This window comes from Calidris pugnax, unplaced genomic scaffold (assembly GCF_001431845.1).
Source record: "Calidris pugnax isolate Ruff unplaced genomic scaffold, ASM143184v1 scaffold13, whole genome shotgun sequence".
Classification (NCBI taxonomy): Eukaryota; Metazoa; Chordata; class Aves; order Charadriiformes; family Scolopacidae; genus Calidris; species Calidris pugnax.
The window spans coordinates 20,736,342-20,748,664 of NW_015090810.1; the positions used below are offsets into that span (position 1 = coordinate 20,736,342).

The following is a 12,323-nucleotide window of genomic DNA, read 5'->3' on the forward strand; positions in this document are numbered from 1 at the left end:
CTCATTTTCTTCTGAACACCTTTAATAAAATATGTGGATAGATGCATTTTAGAATATGTATCCTTTTATTGCTGTCTAGATTTTCATTAATATGATGTAACGTAACAGAAAGGCCACACAGAATGACTGCAAAATATCAAGACCTTCGGGATAGAGCAATGTGCTGTATAAGGAGCACATGAAAGTTTGATTCTCAGCATAAACGTATCTTCTGTGTGTTTGTAAAAGTCCAAGAATCAGGGAAAGGAATTTCCCTGGGAGCATTCCATAGCATGAGAGTAAATAAATAAGAAAAAGCTGAGGATCTTTGGTGTTCAATATGGAAATGGGAACCTGTTTACCATTGAGCATAAAATGGGAACAGAACTACAATAATTTATGTCTTCTCACTTCAAAGGTTAACACAGCATTTCTTTGAAAAGATTGCTGATCTGAGGTGTAAGTACCATGGTCCAAATGTGGGTTTAAATTTGTGCTCATGATTAAATGCCTTCCTGACTCAGAGCTGCACATACGTGATGTTGTGCGTTTATGTTGCCTTCCACCTGTGTACCAGACCTTCATTTTCTGGACCTGGCACAAAACTGAGGATTCAGAAGTGTCCTCTGACTCACTGAATGGTATCTTAGAAGAGCCATGTTCACCAAGAAAGAAAAAAATTCAATATCTCTCCTTAGTTTCTGAACAGACAAGGGTATTAGACTTCAGATGCTGTGGTCCCAACGACTTTTAATTAGGTGTCTGTTGATGTTAGAGTTAGGGCTGGCTGTTAGGGTCTCTCTATTGGTAACTACACGTAATGTAGTTGCATTGCCTTACTTCTGCATATTGCTAATAAAAATTGCAAGAGCATGTTAGTTCCTCATATACATCTTACTTGCATGTTTTTATAGTTTAGCTGCACACCTTGACATAGATATCACTGCCGTAGTGATAACTTGACATAGATATCACTGTCAGCTATCTTAGCAGTTATTGACCTTGCAGTTTACATTATGCATTATATTAGGCATATGGCAGTTTGCCTTGCTCTGAATCTTGAACTGCTACAATATAATCAGATTATTGGGAAAAAAAAGAGAAAATTGTGAATATTGACTCTTCATACTGATCCTATAAAATACATTTCAATTATTAAGGTTTGTAAGTTGCTAATAGCCATAAACCACTTGTATTATATTAGTCATTTTGAGTTATCAATTATCCATTTTGTACTACCTTCTACATTCTCCTCTATTATCTCCTTACTCTCTATAGTGTCATTTTAGTAAAAGCATTTGTTACCTGATTGTTTTTCACAGCTTCCTGTAAAAATGTAAGAAATGTAATTTTGCAGTCTTGTGAGATAAAATTGGAGGGGCTATGTGGCATATCAGTAAATCTTTTATAAGAGAGAAGTTTTCACATGTATCTAAGGGAAAGAATATTTTTCTTGAAGACATGTTTTATGAATAAATTTGGAACACATGAGTATACATAGTTAAATAAAATTTGTAAAAGTGTAGGTAATTTATGCATTCAGGTTTTGTTATTTTGCATGCATTTTCACTTTAATTACATAAGAATTTATCACGCATTTTTCTAGCCACTAAGGTATTCTAGCAAATTGTTGTGCGTTAGGGACACCATATTAGCAGCACAAATGAACATATTTGTATCCTTCTTACCCAGGGCATCCTCAAGAAAACAAAACCAAATGTAACATGAAAGTTGAAAGTAATAAGCATTCTTCAGCCTTACCATGCTGTATCTATTTAACATCTCATTTATTCCTATGTCATCAAGTGGTTTTGGTCTGCTGTCCATAGAATTGCTATTTCCACTGCTTGTTAATATGCAGTGTGTTCATCAATTATCTTGCCTTATTTCATGAGTAATTAAATGTTCCTAGTTTGGCCAAAAAATAATAATACAATAAAAATCTTAATTGTCTTCCTCTCAGTTATTCATGGCATGATCAGATAGCCCGGTCTCCAGCTGTTAATTGCACTAAACATTGATTGATTGGTTCAGCCAACACAATTATGGAAAATGAAGCATATTTTTGAAAAAATACTGGTGGAATCAGAGGATGCAGGGTGTTTTTTTAATAGATGTATATTAGCATATTAAAGCAGGACTGAGGTGTGAGAGTGATTTAGGAATTGTGTTGGAGGTTTTTCTATGCAGAAGAATTGTCCACTAAATATTTAAGAAAAGCACCACTCCTTTCTTCAGTGCAGAGCATACTATACCTATTCTTTCTTTCCTGGAAGCTACACTGTGGTACATTCTTGGGTTTTTTTTCTTATTCATTACATTTTCAGTACTGTAGCAGCAGTAATATAGTTAAGGCAAAATGAAGCTATATTCTGGTTAATACTCATGGTTTTTTATCACTGTGATAACATAAATGTTTTCAATGCTGTCATAGGAGAAAAAACCTCTCATAATAAACATACCAATGTAAGAGTTGGGACTTAACAGTTTTTACTCTGAAATTCACTTTTTCCTAGGTTTTGGAGCCTTTACCATCACTCCTTTTTGTTACACAAATTGATTGGTCACTTTTGGTTTGTTTTTTCTATCACTCTGTGGTCTTTGCTACTTCTTTTTTACCTCCACTTTTAAATCTGCTGCTCCGGCAAAGCTTTATCCTCTTTTTTACGTGCCTCTGTGACCTTTTGCTTTCACATACATATTTTCTCTGTTATTCTCTGTATCTGTTTATCTGATTCCTCTTGGGCAGATACTCCTATCTATTTTCTGCCTTTTTCTCCAGAAGTTCATCATGGAAGATTCATTGACAGCTCAGGCTCAAAATGAGTGTAGAACTAAATGTTATCTTTTCTCCTAAACATTTCCACCATCCTACTTGCCATCCAAGCTTATACAGCAGTGCTTAGCCAATCTTCCTCCACAATTTATGGAAAGCCAGTCCCTTTCTCTCTATACAGACAAATACCACTTTTCATAAGCTTTTTCACTTCTTAAGACTTCGTGTGCATTCTCCTTGGCATTTGTATTGCCAGTCCATCCGAAACACAGCTGTTAACACTTCTGCTCTCATTGGTCAAACCATACTTATATCTTTCAATCTCATCTTTATCTTCAAGATGTTCCACACTATTCTGTCCAAGCCTGTAAGTCAGATCACGTGTTTACTCAGCTCAACAATTCTGCTCTATACATATGTTAAGATCACATATTCTTAATAATTCCATGACATCCCCTGTGCCTGTCATGACTTCCCTGTTCTGTAAATTATCTGTTCTTTTCGTTTTTTGTCTACAAATAGTCTTTTTCGACAGTACAAAAAAAAAAATGAAAAATTCATAGCCATTCAGATAATGAAAAAATGAAAATAAATCGCTGGTTCTGGACACTTTACTTTACTTCTCCATGACTTTCTCATATCTTTGGGGCAAGGTTTTACTATTTCTATCTTATATATCACACTGGTCTATTGTTAGCCCTAAGATAATTTATCAATCATCTTGAGGACTGTTGCATGATTGTAAATGGATTTAAGTAAACATTAACTGGTTGAATCCTTGGTTTCACAAGCCTTCAAAGTGTGAAAGATATTCATAGATACCAGAGATTGGACTATTTTTATTTGGTTGTTATATCCTTTAGTGATATTCTTCTTGACAGGATGTTCTCAGTCAAGTCACATTTTCAATGGTCTAAGTAACGGATATACTACTGCATCCCTATGGATGTTTCTCTATTACACAGTCTAATAGATCACATTTTTAAAGGAGTTGGTAGGGATGTAAAATGCTCTTTAGAAGTGTTAAGAATTTTCACTACAGTATCATTTATAAATCCAGCTCAATATAAAAGAATATATTACTTTTGTACTTTTACAAGTGCCTGTGGCAATTTTCCTCCTCAGGTAAGCCATTGAGCTCATCCATTTGGAATATTTCAAGTGCCTTTTGTGGTATTTTGAAAACTCTTTTTGTGGAATTCAGGGTCTGCTGAGAATGGAACATTTTCTGCATTGCAGGGATCCAGTGAGGGGGAGTGAAATGCAGGACATCCACACTCACTTTGAAGCATATTGAAAAAAACTCCTCTTTCCCTCACCACAGACTCAGAAGAAAATATAAAATACGTTCTGATAAAATGTAGAGCATGCTTTTCCAGACTGACATTAACTTAGTGCTATTTTAGAAAACTTCATTGTTGCCAATTTGCCAATAGGTACAATGTCGACAACCTGTTAAAACATGAACTTTATCTGAGACAACACTGGAGGAACATAGTGGAAAAGGGTTTGCTATGCATGTCTACCCATACTTCAAGAAAGATGTCAAGGGTGACATTTCTAAAAGTAGTATGTGATTGCCCATGCCAGAAAGCAATAAAGTAGCTGAGTGACTCCCACTTCAGGCACGTGCAGTATAAGATGGCATCCTCTAAGGAGTCCTCTGCCCATCAGGAGCTGAGACAGTGCCTTGAGAATGTTTTGCCACATCTGGAACCCCATAATTTACACATTAGAAGCTCAGAGATAGCAGTAGCATTTGTATCCAGGCTATTACTAGTGGTGAGAACTGAAATGAGGACCTCTGGCCTGGAATAGAGTGGTTACTATGTCACTTATAATGAAGATTTCCATTTTCAACTTGTTGCAGGCAGTAGTCTATAACATTGTGAGTCACTTCAGAACCAAATAACTGCAATCGGGTATTAAGTGTTGAAATCCCTTATGCTGTTATAGCAGTGTGCAAGTTTTGGCTATACCAATTCCCCTAATGGTAGAAGGAGGAGGCAGGTATATTTAAACACTGCTTTGTACTCTGAAAATTTATGGAAAATTAAAGCAGGCCATGAATTATCAGAATAAGATTATTTTTGTGAACAGGGGCGAGTAAGCAGTAAATACAACAACTGCAAATATATAGGTTATTAAACAGTTGATTTGGCTTCATTTTGACAGAGTTAGTGTCAGAGTTAGATGACCTTTGGAGGTCCCTTCCGGCCTGGGCAATTCTATGATTCTATGATTCTATGTAAGGTATCATTGGTTTATTCTTAATTTGAAAAGAGCTAACAGAAATAATGTTTTGATACTGTCTTGAGATGCTTACACTCTAGGCAGACACATGGAGGTCAGATAAAACTGGGCTTGAATAATGAACAAATGTGCACTGAAGACAGAGAAAAGTTTCCCATTAATTCCACCTCACTCTGTATTTGGCCTAAAATAACCCAGAAAGCACTCTGTTAAGGACATGATCTTTTTAATACACTTATTGGACACTGAAAACATGCAGATGAGCAATTAAGGCCTCCTGGGAGGTCCCTGCCCACGAATGTTTTCAGGACTGAGGTTTTAGGGTATATGTGGTGACACATATCTAGCTGTGGATTCATGAACAATACTGAATTTTATATCAGAAAAATTTTCTTGCATCTGTTTTCCAGCTGGTGGAACAAGATAATTTTTCTCGAGTATTATTTAGGCATCCCCTACCTCTATGTTGGACATGGAAAAGATTAAGTGATAAAAGAGAATGTTTATTCTAATTATTTTTACAATAAGAAACAATGAATGCTAAATGTGCACATGCTGTTTTTTCTGTTAGCTTGAATGTCTTATGGCTTCTGTTGTATTTCATTCTTCTAGGCCTTTCTCCGACCTCTGCCCGTTGCATAGCCATACGTATTAGATGACTTTGGGACTTGCTTTAAATCAACGATGAAGGGATTATCTAGCAGCCGTAGTCATCATCATGGGGTTACCTGTGACCCTCCATGTGACAGTCTGCCACACCATCCGGACAGGAAGCCATATTTGTTAAACCCGGTGGACCCCCATCCTGCAGACCACCCGTACTACACTCAAAGGAACTCTTTCCAGGCAGAGTGCATGGTGCCCTACAGTGATCAGATTGCCAGCAGCACGTTTCCCCGGAGGCATTACAATTCCCACCACGAACTCAAGGACGAGTGTGCTCTGGTTCCCCATGGAACTGCCAACAAGACCAACCGCATTCCTGCCAACCTTTTGGACCAGTTTGAGCGGCAGCTGCCTCTGAATCGGGATGGCTACCACACTCTGCAGTACAAGCGGACTGCCATGGAACACCGCAGTGACAGCCCAGGGAGGATCCGGCATCTGGTTCATTCCGTCCAAAAGCTCTTCACCAAGTCCCATTCACTGGAGGGACCATCCAAGGGGAGCGTCAACGGGGGCAAAGCGAGCCCGGAGGAGTCGCAGACGATGAGGTATGGGAAGCGCAGCAAGAGTAAAGAAAGGCGATCAGAAGGTAAGCCCAGATCCAATGCATCAGGATGGTGGAGTTCAGATGACAACTTGGACAATGATGTTTGCGTTTATCATGGTCCCAGTGGGGTCATGACCATGGGAAGATGCCCTGATCGTTCTTCTTCCCAATACTTTATGGAAGCCTATAACACTATTAGTGAACATACTGTGAAGTCATCCAGAAGCAATAATGATGTCAAATGCTCTACCTGTGCAAACCTGCCTGTGAATTTGGACTCCCAGTTAATGAAGAAAAGCTCTTGGTCCTCTACATTAACCGTGAGCAGAGCCCGTGAAGTTTACCAGAAAGCATCAGTTAACATGGACCAGACAGTGGTGAAGGCAGAGACGTGTCAACAGGAACGGTCATGTCAGTACCTCCAGGTACAGTGTGGAGAACTGATTGCTGTTAACTGTGCTCTGCCTTGTCTCAGGTGTTTGTGGGGGATGGAGGTTTGCTCTGATATTTCAACTTTCCCGAGAGGTCACTGATCACCAAACAAGGGGTAATGCTGCTAAAATTAAAAATAAATCTGCTTATTCTTTTTTTCTTTCTTTTTTATTTCTTTTTTCCAGCATTCAGCATTTCAAAGAAACAGTTCATATTGGAACAGGCTTAATTTTTTATGTGGGGAAAATAAGACCTTTCTATGTACTTTTTGAATTTATAAGGCAGTCACAGTAGGGGCATAGGGAATTTGATGTTGTAGTGCTTGCACTTAGCATTACAATGTCAATTAACTGAATGTTACCAGGATACAAATTCTTTGATTTCTGTAATTTCAAGATTTGCCTTCATTTACTGCTTATTTTATTATGAAAGCTTTTGAGACCCTTTTGAGAAACTTTGGGGTACCTTAATGCTTTCTCCAGCAGGAAAACAACCTACTTTCCTTTTTGCCATAGAATATAAATTCTCATAAAACAGTTATTGTAGCACGTCCAGATTTGTTTATCTGGCTATTCCTCTTTCTCATGGCTTTGAGTCAAAAATAAAAAATCAAAAGGTTGAAATTATTGCTTGTTCTGATTATACATTTTAGGAGTACATCACCTACTCCCTCACAAGCTGTTTGCAGTTAATACAGCGTCACTATTTTTCACCAGTATTGTATCTTTAAATGTCAAGAATCAGATGTCTGCTCTTGGAGCTATCATACTGCCAGTGAATGTTTGTGGCAGGAACATGGATCAGAAAATATTAAAACTGTTTCATTCTTAGGAGAGCTGTGGATAGCTTTTATGCACTTTAAACGAAGCACTTATGGCACATCTAAGTGTGTGTGTAAGATGGAACAACGTTGCGCAGAGAAGAGAGAAGACCATGAGGAAAAAAGAGGTTTGCTGAGATGATTCGGTTTCATTTTAATGTAGTGGGACTCTTGTCTATTTGTATAGAAACTGTAGCGAGTTTTCTCATATGGGTGCTTTAATGAGACAAGTCAGCTTCCACATTCTGTTGTTTAAGTCAGTACGCAGCGAAAGCGTAGGACTCAGGCATCCGCATTTAAAAATTGATCTTAAAAGGTTTTATTGAATGCCATGCAAAATATTTTTGAATGCCAGCCTCTGGGATTCTAAGTTTTAAATGTAAAGAAATGGACCTGTGTATTTTCTATGAATTGTTAGGAGAGTGGGGTAGGGGGAAAGGGGGCAATATGAATGCTCGGTGTGTGTGTTTACAGCTGTGCGTGTGGACTGGGGAGGGAGAGGGGGTTCAAAATAGCCTCAGGCTGCAACCTTCTGAGTTTGGGGTTTTTTTGCATTAAGTCTCTTTTGTGTGAATTTTGTGAGTGAGAAGAAATGATAACTTTAGGCTTGATTGTTGTGGTTACGTTGGACCCTGAGATTCCTTTTGTTGATGTTTTTGTTTACTCCTTCAATCTTCCTCTCAGGTTTAGATAAAATAGCTGACAATTCGGTATGTGACCAGATGGCTAGAAAAGAGCGAAAAACTGTGCCAGCATCAGCTTTAAATGAACACCTCCATAGGGACTTTTAGATAATGTTTAAACGACAGGAATAGACTCTTGAAGTGGAATTAGAGGACATTATCTGTGTCTGTATGAAAATATGTCCAACAATTGTCAAGGGCAGGAATTAGAATAACTGCATTCTCACTTAGAATAAGTAAATTCTCACTGTGTTTCCCGTGCTCAGTGGTAGTTGTATTTTGGTTTTTCATTTAATTTTGTTTCATTTTTTCTAATTGTATGCTTGTTTGTAAAAGCCAGGGAAATATAACTGGCTTTTTGGTTTTGGTTTTTTTAAATATTTGGTTTTTTTAAAAAAGGAAAATGTTAACCACACTTCAATTAACATTGGAAATAACATTTAAACAGAGTATGGTAGATTTGAGGAAGCAGGTCAGGATTATTCTTCTCTCTTGGCAGCTTGAAAGGATGACAAATGGATATAGGTATTAAAAAGTCAGTCTATTTTGAATGCATCCCATTGCCTTGGTCTTCACTATATCACTTATCTTTTTACACTAGAAGCCCTTTGGGGCTTGGACTTTGTTCCCTTTTGTGCTTCCATAGTGCTCAGCACAATGGAGCGCAGAACCTAATTGAGGCCTTTTGGCTGTCCTGCAATATAAATATATATTAACAGCAGCAGTGTATAGCACCATTAGTGAGCTGCAGATGTATTCTGTGTATCTGTTATTTTCCTGGTGACCTTCTCATCATTGTACCAAAAGGCTGGTGTCCTATGTTAGAGCAATTAGAAGTGTACTAAATGAGATGAAAGCCGCAAATTTATGACAATACTGGACAACTCTGATAATTTATTTTCATTATTATGATGCTTCTTTGTTGCTATATTTAACTCATTAAATGTTAAATAGATGATTACAATTCACTTGTAATTTAAGCTGTTGTTTATGGTGCAAGACATAAACTCTCTGATCCCTGAAAGACGCAACTATTCTGTTCATGCAAACTTTCCTTGTGACAGTATCTGAATTCAATGAGGGAGTGACTTTTTTTCAACTCAGGATACTCAGGATAATTTTCTTTATCCTGATAGATCTGAGTATAGCAGAGATCACAGATGACATTGACTTCACATTTGCTTGCAAGGGCTTTTATCACAAAAGTATCTGGATGAATTCTCACTGTAAAGTGGAAATAACAAACAATTATCTCACTTGGTGTGATATTTTCCACATAACTGTTCTGTGGAAGGAGTTGGCAGTAGTTAGTGTTACAGATGGGCTTATTTCTCATAAGTTGGAATTTGGATCGAGTGCAGAGTCCTCCTGCATTGCACAGTCTTTCTTTACCCTGGCAGGCTCCACTTCCAGCCTGGCTGCTGAGGTGCAATGTCCATCCTTGGAGGTCTAGGGGAGGCTTGGCTCAACACTGCGCATCTTCAGAAAGAGATATTGGCTCCCAGACTAGTCTAAAGAGTGTCCAGCAAACCTTTTCCTCTCACCTGTGTCTCAGGAATGGAACTGTATTTTTCTCTTCTCTCTATTCCTCCTTTCAGGAATGAGGAGCTGGATAGCAGAAAGATAATGTCCTTTTTTTGAGCTGCTTCTTACTTCAAGAAAGTGCTTTTGTTTGATCCAGGTTTACAGTTGGACTAATTTGAAGGAAAGTGAGAAGGATCTGTTTGGTTTTTCTTAAAATACTTCTTCAAAATGGCTTCCCTCCCTTCAGAGAAAAAATTATAAAACAGTGGACAGCCTCTACTTCTCTGGTACCTTCTCCTCTGGAAAAATGAAAATTAAGCAAAACTATCGAAGACTAAATGTAAGCAGCAGTCTTTTTCTGTGAACAATAGGGTCTAAATACATGGGTAGATATTTTTGACACTCTTGTTTTCTATGAATTCATGATTGTTGAAGCTAATAGAGTATCAAATACACTGCAGAGTTTGTCTCTGATTATAGTTTTGCCATTCAATGTTCCCTTTAATTGCTATTCCCATTGTCCGTGGTTCATTTGTTAAGAGGTGAAGAAAAATACAAAGGATGACATTTTTCGTATTATTTCTCTTTTCTTCTTATGTAGGTCAGTCGTATGTTTTCTTTTGATCCCATTTGATGAGACTGAAGTCAGTTGTGTCAGAAACTTGGGGCTGAGGATGGAAATTTTACTTCTGAAAACTAAAGCACAGTAGGTGGGGATGACGATGGAATCATCTGAATTCCCTATTTGCATCTCTTGTCTGTGGTAGGAGACTGTGAGAAATATTATAAAAAAATATAACCCAACTTTCTGGGTGTAATAAGCATTTTCTGATGGTGAAGGGCTCTGATTTGTACTGTGCTCAGTTTCCTGAGTGAAGGTTGACTGTAATGTGCATTATTATATCAGGTGTAGTGTTAAGAAACTCATAATTTGTCTTGTTTTCCAGTCTCAGGACAAGGCATTTCCACAGTTTCTTAGGAGATACTGCTCCCTCTTTCTGTTGCCTGTGTGCATCGATGGCCAAATAGAGGGCATCACCTTAGGTCAGGGTGCTAATAAGGACCAGAATCTGTCATATGATTTGTTAACGTTAAGGTTAAATTTCAAAGTGTTCACCCTTACGACACAGCAATTTATGTCAGATTTGTTATACTGGAATTATCTACGCAAATCTATCTACATTTTCAATTAATCTCTACTTTTTCCTCATTCATGGCGTTTGACTTTCTGTAGCAACCATATTCAGATTAATCTTTCAGTATGTCCTCGTGTGTATATGTATATATATATTAAAATGGTATTTCAGTATCCATTACATTTGATCTTCCATTTTTCATTTATTTGAAGACCTGCCTTTTTTTTCTCTTATTCCATTATAAATTGCAAATTAATTATGCATATATTATTTCCCCTTCAATTTTCCAGTCAGAACTCCAAAGTATATGAGGTATAAATTTCAATTGTCTTTACTGAGCTCATATGAAACACATTTCTTGGTCATGCTAGTGAAACAACTTGAACAATTGTGAAATAAAATGTCAGATGTGATAATGTATTCTAGGCCTGTTTCCATGTTATGGAATTATCATGAAAATGTTTAGAAATTCTTAAATATTGATGAATTTTAAAATAAACTAGTATCTAAGATCATTAAAACTGGAAAAATATTCACAGAAAGATAATTTTTTTCAGTTTTAAAATTGTGAGATGGGTAATATGAATAGTGAATAAAGTTAGGGAATTTGTGGGCACTTGGATAATACAAATAACCCACAAAATAATCTATTAACAAAAAATATATTAATAACAAATAATGTCATTGAACCCACACCTTAATTGTTTAGACTACCTGCAAACCTTCCCATGTGTCTTTGCTGTATTTAAACAAATATGTAGGAAATTATTTCAGTAGAGCTGTCCTCCTCATCTTTGCAGTCCTTTAATTTACCTTAAAAAAAAAGAAATTGTCGACTGAGTTGGTGCGATTGATCTTGCCGCATTTTTTCTTGCCGCATATTTCACCTTAACAACTGCTATGTTCTCATTCATTTAATTAAAACCTGGACTGACCTTTGGCATGTGAGTAATGCAGTAATGGAGGCCACCTAAGTACTAAGAGAGCTGTTCTATAGCAATGTCAGTACTTCACTTTTAGCTGCAATTTTATCTGTCCATGTTCCTTAGGTAATAATTTTCTGTCCTTTAGTTTTATCTCCATTCTGCAACTTCTTAGTATTGAATATATTGGCACTGATCTTATTTTTTCTAGATTAATTTGAATTACTGTTGGTTCATTCTGTTAACATCCCTACACTCTAATAGTGCATCCATTAATAAATATAATTCTGGCAGCTGGATCCCCGTTTTGTGTTGCTAGCATGTCATATATAGGAATTAGCAACATACCTGGGTGACAGTACGATACATATACTGTTATGTCAGAAATGTTTATGGAAATTATGGCTGCACATAATAGCTGGCTTGGTATCTATTTCAGTTCCTTCAAGGTTAGGATTTGACTCAGTCCTGAATCTGAATACTTTCTGTAGCCTTAAATATCTGGAGTGTCCTAATCTTATTATTTCCAGTAATTTCACTGAGGGCGGAAAAAACCAACAACCAAAAAAAAAAAAAAAAAAAAA

The 12,323-nt window shown here is 37.1% G+C and overlaps 1 protein-coding gene across 6 annotated transcripts in view; it reads left to right on the forward strand.

The window, feature by feature from the left end:
• The window catches only part of DLGAP1 (discs, large (Drosophila) homolog-associated protein 1), a 504,110-nt gene that overhangs the window by 357,290 nt on the left and 134,497 nt on the right, over nt 1–12,323 (forward strand). For 5 of the 6 annotated variants that reach the window (XM_014938662.1, XM_014938666.1, XM_014938663.1 and 2 more), the window contains one exon: nt 5,621–6,646. In XM_014938662.1, the coding sequence (XP_014794148.1) occupies nt 5,693–6,646 (954 nt within the window). In that variant the 5' untranslated portion in view covers nt 5,621–5,692. Of the gene's footprint in view, nt 1–5,620; nt 6,647–7,451; nt 7,602–12,323 lie in introns of those variants that run through there. The other variant, XM_014938667.1, reaches the window with a different exon arrangement.